Source organism: Chelonia mydas, chromosome 1 (assembly GCF_015237465.2).
Source record: "Chelonia mydas isolate rCheMyd1 chromosome 1, rCheMyd1.pri.v2, whole genome shotgun sequence".
Lineage (NCBI taxonomy): Eukaryota > Metazoa > Chordata > Testudines > Cheloniidae > Chelonia > Chelonia mydas.
Window position 1 is genome coordinate 247,909,997 of NC_057849.1, and position 19,992 is coordinate 247,929,988.

General features: G+C 37.1%; 2 protein-coding genes across 10 annotated transcripts in view; one reads left to right on the forward strand and one right to left on the reverse strand.

Annotated features, from left to right (window-relative positions):
* The window catches only part of CHPT1 (choline phosphotransferase 1), a 30,203-nt gene extending 26,144 nt beyond the window's left edge, over positions 1 to 4,059 (forward strand). For all 3 annotated transcript variants that reach the window (XM_043541720.1, XM_037879454.2, XM_037879459.2), the window contains one exon: positions 3,814 to 4,059. In XM_043541720.1, coding sequence (XP_043397655.1) covers positions 3,814 to 3,858 — 45 coding nt within the window. In that variant the 3' untranslated portion in view covers positions 3,859 to 4,059. The remainder of the gene's footprint in view (positions 1 to 3,813) is intronic.
* Positions 213 to 19,661, reverse strand: SYCP3 (synaptonemal complex protein 3). Of its 7 annotated transcripts, XM_043541736.1 has the most exons (11): positions 19,452 to 19,658; positions 19,384 to 19,403; positions 17,528 to 17,532; positions 16,692 to 16,844; positions 13,527 to 13,605; positions 12,270 to 12,304; positions 10,598 to 10,715; positions 8,515 to 8,614; positions 7,519 to 7,617; positions 4,065 to 4,169; positions 2,587 to 3,893 (listed from the first exon to the last, which is right to left on the reverse strand). In XM_043541736.1, exons 4-11 carry the CDS (start codon positions 16,822 to 16,824, stop codon positions 3,840 to 3,842), a joined length of 723 nt encoding a protein of 240 aa, XP_043397671.1. In that variant the 5' UTR covers positions 16,825 to 16,844; positions 17,528 to 17,532; positions 19,384 to 19,403; positions 19,452 to 19,658; the 3' UTR covers positions 2,587 to 3,839. The 7 variants fall into 7 exon arrangements, with proteins under 7 accessions (XP_043397662.1, XP_043397667.1, XP_043397698.1 ...); XM_043541727.1 differs by having other exon boundaries at positions 213 to 4,169; positions 19,452 to 19,661; XM_043541756.1 differs by lacking the exon at positions 7,519 to 7,617.
* Positions 19,662 to 19,992: the final 331 nt, after the last annotated feature.

Sequence of the window (19,992 nt, forward strand, 5' to 3'; positions counted from 1 at the left end):
TTTTCTAAAATCTCAAACTGCTGAGAATTGCTATGAAATTAATCAGATTTCCAGTCTGCGCCTAAAATAAATTTCAAATCAAGACTGATTAAAAATTAACCATCCAGCAACTCACTGCTGCTGTTACTGTAATACATGGTGTTTGACACTGTGAAGAGAAGTCAATGGAGCTCAGTGCCTGACAAATCCAAGCTTTTTTGTTTAAAAAAAACAAAACTACTGGATTTTCTCTTCCTGCTTCATCTTTTATAACAAACTCTGCCCACCAATTTCAAATATCATTATCTCTGTGAGTACAGGTTCAGGGGTAAAGCCTCCATTTCAGCAGTTACTGAAAATATATATTGCTTGAGTTTCCTTCTAAGGCTGGGCTTCTAGTTTTGCACCCATTATAATTTGTAAGTAACACTTAATGCTGAAGTACCATCAAGTATCTAATTTACAAGCAACATCAGATGGATCTAAATGGCATAAATTTTTGCCCTAGTTATTTGCACCAGTAAAACTGAAAGTGCAAATCTGCAGGACTAAATATTTGGCCTATATATTTAGAGATCTGATCAGCAACGATCCTTTGAACACAACTGTGCAACCCAACTGCCATCAAAATGTGTTCTCTATAGTTTTACTTTGTTATGGTAATAACAAGCTGTATATGAGACTTTTTAAGCACAGACTCTAAGGAATTAAGTATAACTTGTTAACTCATAGGAAAGCCTGGTATTTAAGTATAAAAATCTGTCTAGAAAAAGATCTCAAAAGATTAAGTACAAAACAGTGTATCAGACACTTCACTGTATTTCATCATAGATTATTATAAAGCAATATCCCATGTGATAAGAGAGCTCTGGCTGTGAAATGAACTGGTTGGTTAATACATTTGTCTATTTGAAAATACTGGCCAAAAATAAGGGTAATCTAAAACCCAGTGTTTAAATAAATGAGAATCAGCAGAAGAGATCTGACTTACTTTAGCTAAGGGCTAGTGACATTTCCACCAAATCTAATTTTTAGGTAGCAAACATAACATAGATGTCAACCCTAACTTTTCACTCCTCCAAGCTGTTTCAATAGACTAGTTACAAAAGCCCTTCAATGTGAAAGTACCCCTTATCAATTTCTGGCTTGCAGTTTAAGCAATGAAGAATGCAGTTCACAACATTCCCAAAGCTTGGCATATACTAAACGCTTTCACGTTTGTGAAGAAACCCACCAACATTATTACTGCAATAATATCATGATACAACCTGTTAGATTTCAAGTGGGTGAAAGCTCTCACCTTCATGCACCTGTGATGGTGTTTCTTACTGCTTCTAATAAACTTGAAAAACATTGTTTACCAAACATTCTGCATAAAGGTTATACTTTCTGGGCATGAGGTTCTCTACCTCTTGTTTATTATTAGAGAATCCTACTGGAAAATAGGATCATTGATCACTGCGATATTACATTACTGCTGTAAAATTGGACCTGTAATCCACCACTTGCCATCAGTGGTGCTGCACTTATGTGAATCACATGACTCCCCCGACCATCTAGATAAGGCTTAAGAGTTCATCCTCGTCACCCTGTTCAATAAACTGGGAGAAAAGCATCATGCACAAATGAACTTTTAACATTCATTTGCATGTATGTTGTTCATAAGATACAGAGTGAAAAGTAGTAATGACAACTTTAACAGTTCTCAGTGAGATGCATCAGTTGCTCAAAAATACTGTAAACGAGAACTGCTTAATGAAAGAATTTTCAGTGACTCAGCAGTTTCTCGTCCACAACAAGCTCAGCCTTATTTTCAGTAACCAGTAGGCCTAAGAAGCTTGTGTTGTGCTCTCAAAACAAGTTGCAATGTAGGGTATAGTTGTGCCTGTGGGTATTAATGTTGTAGGTAATACTTTCTATTGGACTGAAAAACATTTGTTTGACTATATCACACCAGAAAAGATCTTACACCGTTATCTGATTACACTTAAATGACAACTTAGAGATAATATAAGTGGAGTTCCATGACTTGGTAGCCACCAAAGATTCACACACTTTAACATGTCTTCCCAACATGTGCTAATTAGCACTGAATGAGTGTTTATCTGCTCTGAGTCCTAATAACTGTTGTGGAAGAGTGTGGCTGCATGGTGGTTACTAACGCAACATTTCAATCTCAGAGAAGTAGGCCATCACAAATTCCCCCTCTAGAACACTGTTCCCCTCTTCTATCCCAGTTTTAAACAGGGACAGAAAAACTGCCCTGGCACCATGAACAGCTGGCCCAGACTTCCCTATCCAGAAAATAGTTCAACAATAACTCCCTAAAAAATGACACAGGCGCCAGAATCTGGGAAGCAGTCAGAAAACTGGGGGAACCCAATTCCAAAATGTAAATATTAAGTAATGGACAAATATTTTATACAGAATCTCTACAGTCTGGTTTTGGAACCCTTTGGAAAACTACATTTTTAGGGCAATTCTAGAAAAGACTGGGAAAAAATCTCTCCTCTTCTTATGGACATTTTACTATACATTCTTTTATAGAATAAAAGCTAAAACTCATTACAATTGAGTGTAAGTTCCTCCAAGTTATATTTGTTAGTGATGTCAAGCAGCTAATGACCAAATTTTTTTTTTTTTTTTTTTTGTATTAAATCCAAATGTTGAAAATATTTCAGGGCTTTCCTAAGTTGTAAGAAATGAATGTGTATACAGTGGTTTTCTGTAAAACAAATGCATGAAAACTCCAACCTGGCTGTAAAGTAAATCAGAATTCACTGTACTGTGATATACAAAATATAAAGAATTTACTTTAAAAACTTAATCTTCACTAAACTGCTAATTCTTTCAAAAAGCAGCAAGAACTACCCTTCCAACTACAGCTCTGGAGATGGGCATCTGCTTTAGTATCTCTTCCAAAATGGTCCACAGGAACTGATAGTATATAGATGTATAGTGTTATCAATAATCACTGCAGACTGTGTTGTAAATTGTTGTTTAATGTGGCTCATTTAAACCAATTAGGCACGCTATGCTGTAAAGCCAAAATATCTGGTTTAACATGACTAACAAGTCTTGGCAAGCATATGTCCTTGTTAGTGCAGTAAAGTACAATGTACAGCTTATAATAAGGCTACTAATGATACTTCAAAAAAAACCCTCAACCATTACAGTGCCTAGAACAGAAAAAGAGTAAACAACAAGATGTAGTCTAATAACCTAAAGTACCAAAGAAATGTAATTCATATGTACCATACTTTTAATTCCTAAACTTTCCAGAATGTTATCCTGCTAAATATGCAAGATGCACACACACAACGTAGGATTATTTTGGTGGTTTCTTTAGTTCACAATTATAAAGTTGCAAAGGTACATTTTTGCATAACAGCATCAAGTTTTTAATGTGTCCTTTTAATCCTGTGATGTTCATTATTGGTGGAATTTTGTGATCCATTTTGCATTACTGCTGCCTATGGTACACAGATTCATATTCACCTGTTTCAAGAGGTAAACTTCTATTAACCTCCATACTGCTATAGTCTTGCATTTTATAACACTGCCTTAGAGTTAGAAAAGCAACTCTCACTGCAAAGAGGTTAAGGAGGATTCGGTCAGACATTTTAAAGACATATTAATAGTCTCTGAGGAAAGAATCCAGTTTGCAATCTCTTCCATTAAGAACATGAAAAAATATGACTATCAATTTCACTAGTAACATTATTGAAATAATACATGTAACAGTTTGATTAATAGGAACTCTTAAATTGGAATTTTAAAGGAACAGACTTATTTTTCCATGGCTAATGGCTATAATTGTATCATGTTACTTAGGTGCAAGTTGTTTCTTCACTGAGCCATCAGAATAACATGGACTGAAGAGATTTGCGAACAGTTGCCATCTCTTGCTGTTGCTGTTACAAGAAAGGAGATAACACTGAACAAATGCAACATTTAGGAAAAAAATACCACATCAGTCTGATATATTGAAAGAATTAAAAGTGAATGTTAAATGGTTTTTCTACTTAATGTTCTGTCTTTACATTTTTAACTGTTTTTCCCCATAAATCAATGCTAATACTTACAGTGTCCATCATGATTTTCTTTTGCAACATAGCCATTTCTTTGCGAAGTTCATTTTGTGCACCTGCTAGAAGGTTTTCATGATTTTTCTCTAGTTCTTCCATACTCTAAATGATAGAAATTATACTAAAACTGACAAATATTAGCAGTTTTATACTAAGCCCCCCCCCCCAGATTTCCAAACAAATCCTGTTCACAAACCGGAAGTAAACAAAACTCGCTGAGCACCATACACCACAGTCACTACAGAGTTCCGAACTGACCCGTCAGCCACACACCTCATTTAGAACCCAAAGTATGCAATCAGGCAGCAGACACACACAAAAAGGCAAATACAGTACAGTACTGTGTTAAATGTAAACTACTAAAAAAATAAAGGGAAAGTTTAAAATGTTTTTGACAAGGTAAGGAAACTGTTTCTGTGCTTGTTTCACTTAAATTAAGATGGTTAAAAGCAGTATTTTCTTCTACATAGTAAACTTTCAAAGCTGTATTAAGTCAATGTTCAGTTATAAACTTTTGAAAGAACAGCCATAACGTTTTGTTTTTACGAACGTTTCAGAGTTACAATCTCCATTCCTGAGGTGTTTGTAACTCTGAGGTTCTACTGTATCATAATTAGCAAGTTACAAAAGCGATCATAATTTCATGTTCCAGAGTTATCCCACAACTGGAAAACATGCAGCAATACTGGAAATACTTTTCCAGTTTACAACAATATACTGAATATTGATTAGACTGCCAACACCATGCAAAGTACCTTACCTGTCTGGTAGTGGGTTACAAGGGTATTGCATAAAGTTGACTTGCTGAGAGTAGAGCATAAAACTGAGTAACAGCTGAAAAGGGTATCTTGTAGCAGTAGTGTTTTAAGAAAACAACTACATGCTGAACACTAACAATTCTAACAGAAGCCAATGAGAGCTACAGGTGTAAAGTGCCTCTGATAATCAGGCCTGAGATATATTCCTCTTTTCCCCCTCCTGTATTCATACTTTAAATGCCCTGCACTGCACCCCTTTCACATACGATTTGGGACCTGTAATTCTGCAAATGCTTAAGATTGTCCATAACTTTAAACATCACTTGTCCCATCAAGATAAGTGGGGCCACTCAAAAGCATGAAGTTAAGCTTGTGTGTAAAGGTGTGCAGGATTTGAGTCTTGATTTTATTTGGAAGTTCAAGCACTAAAGTCATCTTTTATTCCATTCACTTTGCATCTTAAGTAGTAGCTGTAATTTGTCTAATTTTAATATTGCTTTTATATGACACATTAACTGAAAGTTTGAAAGTACTAAGGTATGGTTAAATAGGCTTTTATTTCGGATGTGTTCGTCTAATATTAAGATGATAGATAACTAGGTTTTAGTTTTGGTTTCTGTTTTAGCAATAGGGTATGAGAGCACCTGTTTTGTTTTCATACTAACTGTGAGATTTGAAACCTACTCTAAACTAGACTTGGTTGAAACTGACAGAAAAGTTTTCCTGCCAAAAAATGAGGTTTTGTGGGAAAAATGTCATTTAACAAAACAAATTTCCACTTCAGTTTACTTTTTAAAAAACCATTTCTGGATTTTCCCCTCACTCCCTTTTCTACTCTAACACTTAAGTCAAAGGGGATGGGGGGTGAGAATTCTGGACATCATTCATTTTACTGCACTCAGAGGGGGAAAACATTATGAAATTTGTTTTTCTACAAACAAACAAAAAATGAAACAAACCCCCCACAAGAAAAACACACCTTTCAAATTTAAAAAGTTTAATTAAACTTTGTTTATTTCTTTGAGTAGGTCTACTCCAAATTAAATTTCATTTTTTCTCTCTCTTTTTTGGTAGCTATGTCCAATTTTTTCAGAATGGTTATTAACTTTTACACTAATTTCAAACTAATACATTATATAGTAACTTTTTAACATAACCAGATTCTTCAGGTCCAGCTAACTATGAAACTAACCTATTGCTGACCACAGAAAATGCAAGAACAAAGACTCAAGTACTGCTGAAAACTTTTTTTTTAATTCTGTCTATGGTAGCAGTTAAACTGTTTTCTGTACCAGAGCTCAGGGAAATGTAGAACAGTGGTATCTTGGAAACAGATGGACCTATTCTGTGGTCTTAAACCAGCTTTGATTAAACAACCACATACTTGGTTTAAACTAGAGAGATACTATTTATATTATTCATCTCACCTATATTCATGTGGCTTCTGAGATGGGGGAGAAGGTAAAGATACAAAATAGACTCTTCTTCATTCAAAAGTTAGCAGATTTATCTTATTTTAAAATAAGTAGTGACCACTTTACAGTAAGAGTACATCTATAAATTGTATATGAAGGGTTAACAAGTGATGTTTTAATAACTTAGATAAACTATTGTTAAGAGTCCATAATCTATTATACATATTACTTATGTCTGTAATGTATTTAACTTCTGTTAATCATTTATTAACCATTTATGTTAAGGGTATGTTTATAAAATGTGTACCTCACTTTCAATATAATACCAAAATACATAGTGAACCAACAAAACCCCAGAAAGTCAGTTAAACTGAAGTGAATATTAACTGCCCCAGTTGGGCCCACTTTCACAGAAGACCCCTATTTTGGGCTGACTTTTGTTGCTGGCATCAGAGTGCATATTCAGTTTTAATACTGGTTTATTAAACGTAATACCTATTGTCCTGTGTTTGGAAAACTCGCCCAATCAAGCATAACTTCTTATCATAAAAACTATTTAAATTATATTTTAATTTACTTAATATGAGCATTTATCTTTCTACAAATAGCTATTTGTAAAAAGATTACTGACAATGGGTCACTATTCTATGGTAGCCATTCACTTTTAGTGAGACTGCTACCTCTAACACAAGCATAACAAACGCTAAATTTTGGCTTATGCTTTATTTTCAAACAGTGTGAAATATTTCACTATTTTATTTAAAAGAAGTAGTTTTCATAACATTAATCTAAGGCCTAGTCTTCACACAGACACATTGTGAACTAAAGTTCTGGTTACTCTTAATTTGATTTCAGTCTGATTAGTTTACCCTGGTAAATGTACAAATGCAAGGTAAACAGATATAAACAGTTTTAATCAGATGTATGTGTGCTCACACAGGAGTTTGACTGGCTTAATTACATCACTTTTTAAAACAGATTTTAGTTATGGGAGTACAACTTGGGTGTTTAGACAAGACCTTCATGGAAAATGGAACTGTCCTTGCAGGCTCCAAATTACCACTACACAAACATTCTTGGTTAATTAAAGGAACCATGTGTAAGGCTCTCTTACCAGTATCATCCTTAAATGGATTTTAATTCAATAATTATTGTAAAATATAGGGAATTTTAATCCTATTTTAACTGTAAATTTCAATGCAGCCTTACCTATGGAGTCATTAAGAATCCCTCTAACAGAATCATGGTCTAGCTTTAAAAAAGGTATATATACTGGACCTTTAAGAACTGCTCGTACAGCTGTTTAATTGTTTTCAGTCTCTGACTCTGAACTATTCTTGCTTGTTGAAAAACCTTCTGTTGCTGGCGAAACATATTCTAAAACACAAAGAAGAATCATGTTAATTGACAAGCAGTAGTTAGACAGGTCGATGCTGTCAGTGTTCAAAAGTATAAGTTCCCCCTTCACTGGAAATCCACGTTCTAGAATCTATAACATGGATCTTTGATAGATAGTGGGGATGGCAAGGAAAGGGGAAATGCTGTCCAAATCTATTCTCTAGACCTATGTTGCTGTCAGGGGACAGCACAACTTGCAAACTGAAGAGGAACACAATTTCTTCCAAGTAATCTAAACTGGTGCAATGTGCTCCCAGAGTAATTGTGCCCCTCTGCCATTATATAGCTTCCTTTCCCCATTATTAGGGTGACTGCTCTTGCTCTCTGTTCCCAGCGAACAGGATCACGTGTAAATGCTATAATTCCCCAATGTCATCCTACCCTACACAGACTTGGCATCGCTTCCCTACTTCCATCCCAAGTATAATGTCCCAGTCTCTCTTACCCTACCCCACAGTCTCTAGTGATTTGGGTGGAAACTTGCCCATATATAGCAGGACATTTAGGATCTGCTCTGATCTTCCATGGGAACCTTGCATCTCTGCACTGGGTCAGCATATGGCTCCTGCACATGAGGAGCATTTACCTCTATATTGATAAGCCTAGGGAGAGACACTACAACATCAGATAGTCTTTATCACCTCTTCAGTTTGCAATACAGCTGATAATTTATAAACATTTTACACTTGGGAAGTCCTAAAAAACGAAAGAAAACTTTTAAGACACTGTCAGTCCCGCATACAACATGTTTTGTCTGAAATTCACCTAAAAAGTGTGTTTATGCCTGTGGGAGGTTGGTGTCTAACAAGAATAATTAGCACTTGTGAATGTATTATAAAACAAATGTATCAAACAGTTGCCAGGCTAGAAACAAACCGCTAGTTTTTCTTCCTGTTCCTCTGCTTTCTGCATGTCCATATCCCATTGTTGAAATAAAGTCAAGAACTGCTGGGAATACTCCTGGTTGAGCTTCTGCCTATAAATACATCACAATAACTTCTAGCGTTAACTGATCACTTACGAAAAGTGCTATATATTATCATCCCCATTTTACAGGTGGCAAAACATGTCTCAGTTGGCATGGCCATTATAATTGTAGAGCCACTAATGCCAGAAGAAATACTTTAAAACATTCTGTTTATAAATAATAGTGTTTACATAGGATTAGAAGACGAATTGACCAAATGTCAGTTTCTTTGGGTGGAGGGTTTGGAAGTGGGAAGAGGAAGTTCTATTTTCTTGAAGTTGAAGACCTGGGGCTTGCAGAATTTTTCTACCAATATGTAGGGAATGGCACAAAATAAAGACCTAAGCTACTTTTGCTCATTAAAATGGTGAAATATAACCCTAAAAGGATTCTGTGCATCAATTTGAAAAATTGAGAACATAGACATTTGTTTATGGGTAAACTAATGTCATTTAAAATTATGTATTGGGCAGAGAGCATTTAAATACAACTACCAGGCCAATATCCAAATCAGAGCAAACACTATCAGAAATATCCAACTTGTTCTGAGTTTTTTAGGGATGTTTATGAAAAAAATTAGGGAGGTTGCTTGGACCAGCGACAAGTACCAGAGGTGCAAAGCCAAATACAGGTAAGGGGGCTGGCGTAGAGCCTTGAATACTTGCCATGCATTTTAGATGCACTTCTGTGCATGTTACAATTACCGAGATCCTTCTGTCTCCCTCCCCGCCCCCACAGAAACTGGGACCTCTCTCTCTCCATCTCCCCACAAAAACCGGGACCTCTCCTTCCCGCTCTGTCTATTGTTAAGGGGGTAGGAGTATTGGGTCCACAGGAACCACCCCCACACATGGAGAAGGGGAGGATGGGCACTAGGAAAGCTGCCCTACTATTCCACATAGGGCTCTTAATTACATTGGCCACTCCCACAGTGGGATCTTTGGCATAAAAACAAGAAGGTAGGTTTATACTGATTCACAGGAATTTAAATAAATTAGAAATTAATACATTGTGTGCGCATGTAAAATATTTTATCAATGCAGGTTTAAAATGCTTACATTACTCAGGGATGATAAACCAGGGCCAAGTCTACACTACCATGTTACTTCGGCGCAGCTGCATCGATGCAGCTGTACTTCTGTGGCACGTCTGGTGAAGATGCGCTATGCTGACAGGAGAGTGCTTTCCTATCGGCATAATTTCTCCACTTCAAAAAGAGGTGGAAGCTATGTCAGGGGGGAGAGTGTCTCCTGCCAACATCGTGCGCGGTGTGTACAGCACTTAAGTGGATGTAACTTACATCTTTTTCACACCCCTGAGCGACGTAAGTTACATTGACTTAAATAGTAGTGTAGACCAGCCCCAGGAGTGAGTTATACTAGTCCTTCCAAATGAGTGCCAATAAAACCTTCGTATCATATTGTTAAATATTTTGAATATGGTACATATTTTATAGGTGTCTGAATTTTAAATATTTTACTAGTACCGTTTTTCACCTCCCTTTGCCTTTAATGCCTGTCTTTGTGAGTAATTAAACATGCCTCAGAGAGAAAGAAAAATAATGAATTAATAGTTTAAAAAATCCTAAAGTTACCTAAGATTAGTTTTCAGTACATAATAAAACTTATGAGTAATACTTTTTAGTTTTTAAAAAGCATTTGACTTTTTTATAAACCAAACCATAAAATCTTACTGAAAACTTCTACTGGAAATTTTTCAGTTTTAAAGTGGAACAACATTTTGACCAAAAATAAAAATTTTGTGTTTGCTCAGAAACTTTCATGTCAAATTTCTCTTTCATAAAATGAATGAGATGTGTTACTCTATTACTGCTTATTTAAACAAAGCAGATGCACATAACCAGATGTTTGGGTAGAATGTCCCTTGTGGCCCGAGTAGATATGACACAATTCCTGATGCTATGACAACAGATTCTGTCATCCAGAAAAACAAATTGAACACATTTTTTCCAGCAATAACTGTAACTCTTACCTCTGTTCTTGCTGTGTTTTCCAAACATGTTCAATTTTCTGGTTACTGGTTTTAAGAGAAGCCTTAGTATACATTTCTAATCTTTTCCTCTTAGCCAAGAGAGCCTTGTTAATGTCAGCTGTATTTAGACAAATAATAATCAGGAATTGTATTATGTATTACAACAGACCTACTATGCATTTTATTCGGAATTTCAAAATATTTTACTATTACCATTTTTATATAACTTGTGCGTTAGTGAAGCACACACAAAGTTTTATCATTGAAAAGTTACTCATATGACTTTGGCTGCTGACACTTAAAATGTTATTTATTCAAAAAGCACTGACTAAAATTGATTTGGAAAAATATTTATTAAAGTTACTTGGATTTAAGTAGCAAAAGTGTGGGCCTACCAACGCTGTCAAAATCTTTTTAATGAATATAAGTGGTAAATAATTTCTCATTCTTCAAGCACATTAAGTAGCTCTAAAGAAGGATGGTTTGAGTAAACATCGCTGTTTTATTATTACATATATAAATTTGTTTGGAAGGGTATTAAGCAAATTACAGGTATACCCAATTTCATGCCTGTAACAACCACTTTAATCCTTCTGTTATATATTACTTCAAGGCTATATCAACTGATCTCTTATTGTCCCTCTATTTTGTCTCAGACTGATGTCTCATTGCTAGCTCCATTCTTAACTATTATTTCTGTGCAGATGGCATTATCTCTTTCTCTCAACACATTTTCTGATTACTCCATATCTCATCCTTTTACCTATCTTTGGCCTACATTAGGCTGCATTAACTTCCTATTATTTAATTATTCAAAGACTGAAGTAATCTTCCTGTTAGATTGCTCTGACTAGCAGAACATTCTTATATTTACCTCCAAAGCAAGAAATCTTTGGCATTTTTAAATTGTTAATTAATGCACAAGGGAGGTCCCTAAGATCCACTCCTACTTTGAGGCCCACATACAAAATATATTTATTCTATAAGACATCTATTTATATATGAGATAAAAATAAAATTATTACTCAACCAATTGTTGAGTAGATGAGTCATCTTATTGTCATGACCTGTCTTTCCTGTCCTCTTCCTTCCCACTTCTTTTTGCCCCTTTGTTACACAATATGTTAATTTATAGAATACATTTATGTCCCTGTTTTCTCACACCCCTCCTACATTCCTGATCTTCAGTTTGCTCCTTCACTGTGACAAAAAGGGGAAGGTGAGAGGGATAGCTTTTTCACTCATACTGCCCTGCCACTCTGGAAGACTCTCACCCAAATAACTACATAAGTTCTTGTCATACTTCATCTTTAAAATCTTCCTTTCTGCTTTAGACTGTGATTGGTATTAAATTCTACTCATGTATCCTTCCATTCTCTCTTCTTTGATAATTAGCCTATAAGAATACTTGCATCTTCACTATGTTTACATTTTAGCACTTATCTTATATTGTTCCATTTATGCATGTCCGTTGACACTTTCTGCTGGAAAATGGCTGTATCCAATGCTATAAAGAGTGATCACTTTACTCTGCGTCTCACATTAAACCTTTGATACTTTAATTAAAGTTGTTATTATAAAAAAAGAGTTAGACTATATACTTCCAGTGTTGTTACTTAAACATTAATATTTCTTAATTCAATACTATATGAATATTTTAAAATATACATACCTCCAAATCGTTCCAACATAGTCTGTACTTCACCCCTACAAAATATTGTGTTTCAAAAACTTGATATGACTATTTTTGTATAAATGACAATAGAATTAGAGCCATTGTATATACCTCAAAGTTTAACTGCCTAGTTTTAACATCTATCTATTGTATTATTATTTGTAACTGCTGACAAAATTGTCACTATTGTACAAGACAGAAAATGACAGCAGTACATGTCCTGAGGAATTTACAAGCTAAGAGAAATATGCACACATGATAGCATGCAGCGGGAAGTCCAGAGAGAGACTTGCATGATTTTTCAGTTATAGTTTTCTATTAACTAACTTCCTGGGGACAACAAGGGAGAATTCAGTCTGTAAGGGGAATCTGTTCGAGGAAAAGAGAGTGAACTGGTAAACCAAAATTGGGAGGAGAATTCTATATATAAGGATGATGAGGGATATGGGAAGAGGTAAATGTGCCATCATGGTTGGCATCACTGGAAGAGCAGAGGATGATGATACAAGACAAGGTGCAAGATGTAGACTGGGATGGATTTGCACAGCACTTTTAAGGAAAAACCAAGAAGATTAAACAGATATGTGTGGCAGTGGGGAAACTGCAGAGAGATTAAATAAGGGCAAGACATTCTGGGCAACAGGAAAGGAAGATCTCTCTTGTTTACATGCATTTTTTTTGTAAGGTACAATTTTCTTTGTACCATATAAGAACTGGTTTCTATCTCAATCCCCCCAGTCTTCACAGACTGGAATCTACTATCACTAACACTTATTCCAACTCTGTATATTTTCAAACATAAGCCTCAAAAGGCTGACTTTACTTATAAAAATAATTGGATCTTTTCAGGTAATAATGGACACATTTAATTTTTGAAGCATTACTGTCATTCTCAAGAAAAGTAAGAATTGGGGAAGAGGTTCAGCAAAATGATAAAACTGTCTAGGGTGGAACTCAAACTACCCTTGGGAGAAAACAAGAATTTTTAGAAGCCAGAAAACAAATATTAATAATTTTTTTAGCTGATAGTTACAGCTATTCAAAAGTTGGCATTGCTATATAAAACATAGAAGTTTTCCCTTTTTTAAACATAACTGTAGTCTACTTTACCAATATATTACTAATAGATTTTACTGTCTTTAAAAAAAATCTGACTAGAATCTACTAGGAGAAAAATAGGCATATTAAATTTCAGTAATTAATATCTATGTGGAAATTTTTTCTTAATAAAAATAAGTTTTTTAAGCAAATTACCCCACATCTTCTTCAACTACAGCATGAGGAGTCACTGAAGGTCTTTTTTTTCCATGTTTATCAATTACTGGAGTGTCACCTTTATATATTAAAAACAACAAAAACAGACACCACTTACAAAATATTTTGCTGAAAATTATTTTATTTAAAGGGATAATTACTTATGCATAATCCTACTTTCTTACAAGATCTCATCATATAGGATTTCCAGTCTTGGTTCTTAACTCTCTAGCATGAAACAAGTTGGAACTCCTCTAGCTCTTAGAACTTCGGCTATCTTATGCACTGGAATCTTGGACACAAATCCTTCCCCAGTGTTGAACTGGCACTGCCTCAGTTCCCCCATAACCTCCTCAGTCAGTTCCTGAATGCTCAGGCAACAATGGCTCACAAACCTGAACATTTTCCAAAACTCATGACAATCATCTCAAAAATGGAAATAATCTAAACCTTAAAAATAACAAATCACCTTAAATTGGAAACCTAAATTTGGAGGGGAAAAGAGGTGAGTGAATGGTAATACTTAAACTATCAAATTTCACAGTAAGTATCCCTTCTTTAAAAAGATTCCAAACACACAGGATTTCCACTACTGGATAGCAAGAAACCTGAGGGCTATCTCACACTGGAACCAGAAATATATATTGCCAAAAATGTATTTATGAATGTTTTCACATTTCTTAAAAAACAATATGAGCCAAAGTCCAAAGCGTCACTACACATTCCAAAGAACAAACTCCAGGGAGTGGGAGAGCTTGAGCATCCCTCTCAGAAATATTGTTAACATAGACTCACAAAACACAAAAAGGAGACTCTTCTCTTGATGCCAAAACCAAGCACTAGCTGCAGCACCTCAAGTACATATATGCAGAAGAACTCTGATTGTTTGAGAAGTGTAACAACAAAGGGTCACTTCTTTAAAAGCATGATCTGTGCTGTATCCAAAATAAATCAGATGTGATCATGCCTTCTTTAGGTTTAGTCCACCATGGAGTGATGTGACAAAGTCTTCCGAGTTATCAGCCAAACAAAGCCTTCATAGGCAACCCAACATCCTGAGTATGAGACAGCAGCCTCGGATTTTACTATCTCAGGCAAATACTTGAAAAGATTTAATTGAAACAAAGGAAGAGGGAAAAACCAATAAAGGACAGAATGTGCCTGTCGAAAGACTGCATCCAAAATAGGTGACAAAATCAGCTTAGAGTTCCTGGAGAGAACATCTTTGTTGACCGTATTCAGAAAGTAACTGAATGATACTGGAGGGAACTGAGGCATGGTGAGGGAATGAAACATTGGGGAGGGACTCATGCCTAAGTGCCAGTGATGCTCAGGGCAAAAAAAATAAAAATAAAATAAAAAAATCTTGGGCAATGGTTTTCAACCTGTGGTTCACAGATTCCTTGGGGGACCCTATACTATGTCTAAGGGGTCCACAAAAGGTGACTACGAAAATTAAGTTTCTGATCCCAAAAAAGGCATTCTGTTTTTCTGATAAATCAAAAGTATGTGAATAACCCCACCTCAGGTGAAAATCTGGAAGCACTGTCATTACCATAGAAGCCCACTGTTTAGCACCCTTCCTCATACTGTGTCAAATGCTATGCCAAGCACGCACAACATTTACAGTTGAATTCTTTAAGTCAGCTGTCAGTCTAAGACTTCTATGATAGGGGTCCGTGGACCGCAGGTTGAATTTCCAAAGGGGTCCACACCTCCATTCCAAATATTTTACGGGTTTGCAAATTAAAAAAGGTTGAAAATCACTGAACGATGGAGCTTCAAGCTCTCCCACAGTAGGAAGCTGAGATCAAAGTATGGGAATCCTGGTGTGATACCTTTAAAGATTACTCTGCTGTTAGCTCTTTTGGACATCAACTAACCTGCTAACAAAGCTAGCTGAAGGAGAGTAAGTACTTCTTACAATATAGTTATTGTCAATTCATTTTCTGACATGACATTAGACAGAAGCAGAACCACAACTGTGTAAGAGGAGCATTTCCAGTATCTGTACAAAACTTCTCTTTTGAAATCAGTTTTGTTGGCATCTGATGAAAATTCTGTAAAAATATATTTACACAAAATAATTGTTTTGATATATAATGTGCGAGGGACCATAGCTAAATGGTAATTACGCATATAAACCATGAGAGGATTGCAGCATTTGTGGCATGCCACCCAGTGACTAGGGAACTACATCATCTGCTGTTTGTGCAAACTAACTCTGTGCAAAAGCCTTTCATGTCACTCTGAAGGGCTGCCATCATTTGGTTGGTCAATTCTAAATTAAGTCCCACCACTGTATTTTTCTAACAAAGTATGTCCCTTATGACAAACTACAATTTCCCAAGACAGAAGCAAGAACTCCTTTACTGGCTGGCTGATCTCTCCTTCCTTCTCTTTCCCCTTTCCTCCCTTGTTATCTATCTTCTCTTCAGGCTCCCCTCTTGCCCTCTCACCCTTCTTCCTCAAGACTTCTGCCCATTTTTCTTACTGTTTTTCACTCTCTGCCCCTCCCTTCTTCCCACTGCTAGCACCACAATCCAAATCCCACTCTTTGACATCAGAACACTTTCCTTGCACAGCTAGGTACATCAATCGGCACCTGGTAAACAGGTAGCTGATCTGTGCATCATTCCTTACACCTCTTTGTCCATGTGGCTCAGACAGAGCAGATGGAGAACAATTTCATGCTTAACCAGAGGACAAGAGCATGCTGCTCTTGCCTGAGCAGTGCTTCCATGTCATCAATGGCCTACTGTGAACCACAAAACAAGAGCACCATCTTGGAGACTGAAGGACAAGAGAGAGTTTAAAAAAATCTTACTCTATTACAGGAACCAAAAAACCTCAGACATATAATTGCATACTACATGGAGTTGTTCCATTGTTTTAAAAAGTTCTCTCCAGGTGATGGTCAGTCAATCTTTAACTCAGAAGTCAAGCTATCAGTAGCAAAATTATGAAACCTTATTAAATAGGTAATCACTCTGACATAGAAACTACCTTGTTTTTATTCACCATCAGAAATGTCAACAAGAAACAGCATTATACTGTATCACTAACCTTTCAGTAATTTTAAATATATATCTCGATATATCTATAGATATACATGCACACACTTCATAAAACTTGATGAAAATGATTTCAGGGGACATACTGCACCTTCCCTAATATCTTCCTCTGATCCACTCAAGTTTTTCTTTTCCTCTTCCTGAAAGTCATAGGCACATAAGGCTTGATCTTCCTGTATTGGTTTACCAGCTTTCCCTGCATGCTTTCTTCCAGATGGTGCCATAATCAGAGGATTTTTCTCTACTGTAACAAATATACTGTATTTGTTAACCACCTCTTCCCATGATTTTTTTAAAGAGTAAAATTCCAGTGATTCCTACTGGAAATATGAAAAAAACAAAACAAAACAAAAACCTCTCAAGCCCACACATATTCATTTTCTGAATTACTTTAATTTTTAGCTACACTTTGTAGACTTGGTTTATAGTGTAGTTTGCATAAAGTAATACAATTATATATTTAAAATATTGATAGTGCCCCTGTAAATATATGACATGCATTTAGTTACTCAAAGCATTAGAGTTCTTATGTGCGCCTTTGTACAATAGTTAAAATGAATGTTTAAAATTACTTATTTTGAAGAAAAGTTATTAAATATCGTTAAAAGTATGTGTATGCTAAAATGACACTAAAAACCTGTCTTAATGCTTTCTGTTCAAGAAAATAACATACAGATATAGTAAAATGTGTTAGAGTGCATGGCTGTACTAAATTACATGAGCAGCATCTGGCTGTGGAGGTATTTTAGCCCCCAAGAAATTATTTTCAAGCCACCATTTCGGGTTCTTCTATGCATAAATGTGTTACGGTGATCTATACTTTTAAAAATTCCTTCAAAAAAAAATCAAGCTGACTTCAAACGCCCACTGACTTCAAAAGAGGTTTGTTTGAGCTTCAAGTTCATATCCCATAAGAGCAACACTTACAGGTTCTGCAAGAAACAGAAGTGTAATACTAATAAAATGCATATATTAAATCCCTTGAAAATTACCTTTTTTTAAATAAAGGGAAATTAAATTCAAAAACATATGTTCATGCACATTAAGGTTGAGGATTCAAAAGTTAAGGTTCCCACAGCAGTATCTCACACATGTAGAACTTCCTACTTCTGTTCTGGCTGTTAATTTTATATCTTCTGTTATACTTCCTGTTGAAAATATGTTTTATAATAAAACAAATAGATATTATGTGCAACATGGCCAAATTATACTGCTATAGGAATCTTAAAAGTTTGAAGATCAAACTTTCTGTGCTATGACTCAATTTCTATATTGTAAAATGTTTTATGGGTTTTTTTAAAAAGTATATTGTGTATGAAATTTTTTTTAAAACTTCCCATGATAGGGTTGCCAGTTTTGGTTGAATGTGACATAATCTTTAATGCCTGGAGACTCCAGGACAATCCTGGTGGGTTGGCAGCCCTATCCCATGATAAGAGACCCCCAAGAAATCATCTTAAAACACGAGAGAAAACTTTGGGACAAATCTGAAATTCTCAGCTTGTCTTTTGGCTTTCAGGTGCCCAAGTTGACACGGGTAAGAAAAATCAGACAGATCAAGTAATGAGGCTTCTCGATGTGTGGGTCTGGTGCCAAAAACCTGGTCAGCTTATAGACTGCAACTGTGGGTGTTGTGGGGGTTCCTAAATCAGGATTTATATTTACTCGGGCTGTCGATTAATTGCAGTTAACTCACGCAATTAACTCAAAAAAATTAACTGCGATTAAAAAATTAATCTTGATTAATCGCACTGTTAAATGATAGAATATCAATTGAAATTTATTAAATATTTTGGGATGTTTTTCTACATTTTCAAATATATTGATTTCTATTACAACACAGAATACTAAGTGTACAGTGCTCACTTTATATTTATTTTTGATTACAAAATATTTGCACTGTAAAAAACAAAAGAAATAGTATATTTCAATTCACTTATAGAAAGTACTGTAGTGCAATCCATTTATAATGACAGTTGAACTTACAAATGTAGAATTATGTACAAAATGTAACTGCATTCAAAAATAAAAAAATGTAAAACTTTAGACCCTACAAGTCCAGTCAGTCCTACTTCTGCCAATCACTCAGACAAACAAGTTTGGTTACAATTTGCAGGAGATAATGTTGCCCGCTTCTTGTTTACAGTGTCAACTGAAAGTGAGAACAGAACCCCTCCGTGTTGTATTTGAAACGAATATATTTGAAAATGTAGAAAACATCCAAAATATTTAATTAAATGGTATTCTATTATTAACAGTGCAATTAATTCTTTTAATCATGCCATTACTCACCATTCTTTTTTTAATTGCTTCATACCCCTAATATGTAATGCTTTGTGCTCGAGGCCCCTCTGTGGGGCAGGAACGTCTCACTCCCTCCAGCTAAAGCAGTGGTATTTCACAGCCAGACAGCGGGCCGAATACGGACCACCATATGCTTTTGAACAGACCCCAAAATCTTTTTGTCTACCTATTATCATTATTATTTTATTTTCTCGGGCGTGCGGATCTTGACTTTGCCTTGATGAGACATCTGGACCTTGACAAAAAATAATCGACTATCCCTGAGCTAATGTGACCCCGCTCCCCTTATACAGCCCTCCCGCCCCCCCTGTGACACAGTCACTGATCCAGGCACCTCAGTCTCACGTTCCCCCCAAAAGGTGTGTGGGGGGGGGGGAGTTGGGTCTTATTTCTTGTGAATATTTCTCTCTCCGCCCAGATCAGACTTGCAAGCCCGCGTGTGAGTTTCCCGCCGCCCCGAGGGAGTCGCCCACTTCCACCTCAGCGCCGCACCCAGCGCCTGGCGGGGCCCCGCCCGCAGCAGCAGCCCCAGCCGGGGGTGGTCGACGGAGGGGAGCGGCTCCTGAGGGGCAAAGGAGGAAGCCGGGAGAGAGAAATGGTTCGGGGGCACCTGCTCCTCGCCAGCCCGCTCAGCGGCTTCGCCCAGGGGGCTCCGGCCCCGAGACCGCGTCTCCCCGGCGCCCCTCACCGCACGGACCCAAAGCAGCCGCCGCCGCCTCCCGTCCCAACGCGCCCGGGCTGCACAGAGCCAGCCCGAGGCCGCGCGCGGCTGCGCCCGAGCGAGCCCCGCCCCCGCCGCCAGGGAGAGGAGCCCCTGCGAGAAAAGCCGGGCTCGCCCCCTGCGGGAGGGGAAACTTCTGAGCCCCAGCACGCCCCCCGCCAGAGCCCCTCACAGCCCAGCCTCATCCCTCCGCCCGGCTCCCCCCACAGCCCAGCCTCTCCACCACTACCCCCACATCCACCCTGCTCCCCCCCCAGCCCAACCTGTCCATCCCCCCTCTGCTCCCCCCACAGCCCAGCCTCTCCACCCACATCCACCCTGCTCCCCCCACAGCCCAGCCTCTCCACCACCCCCCCATCCACCCTGC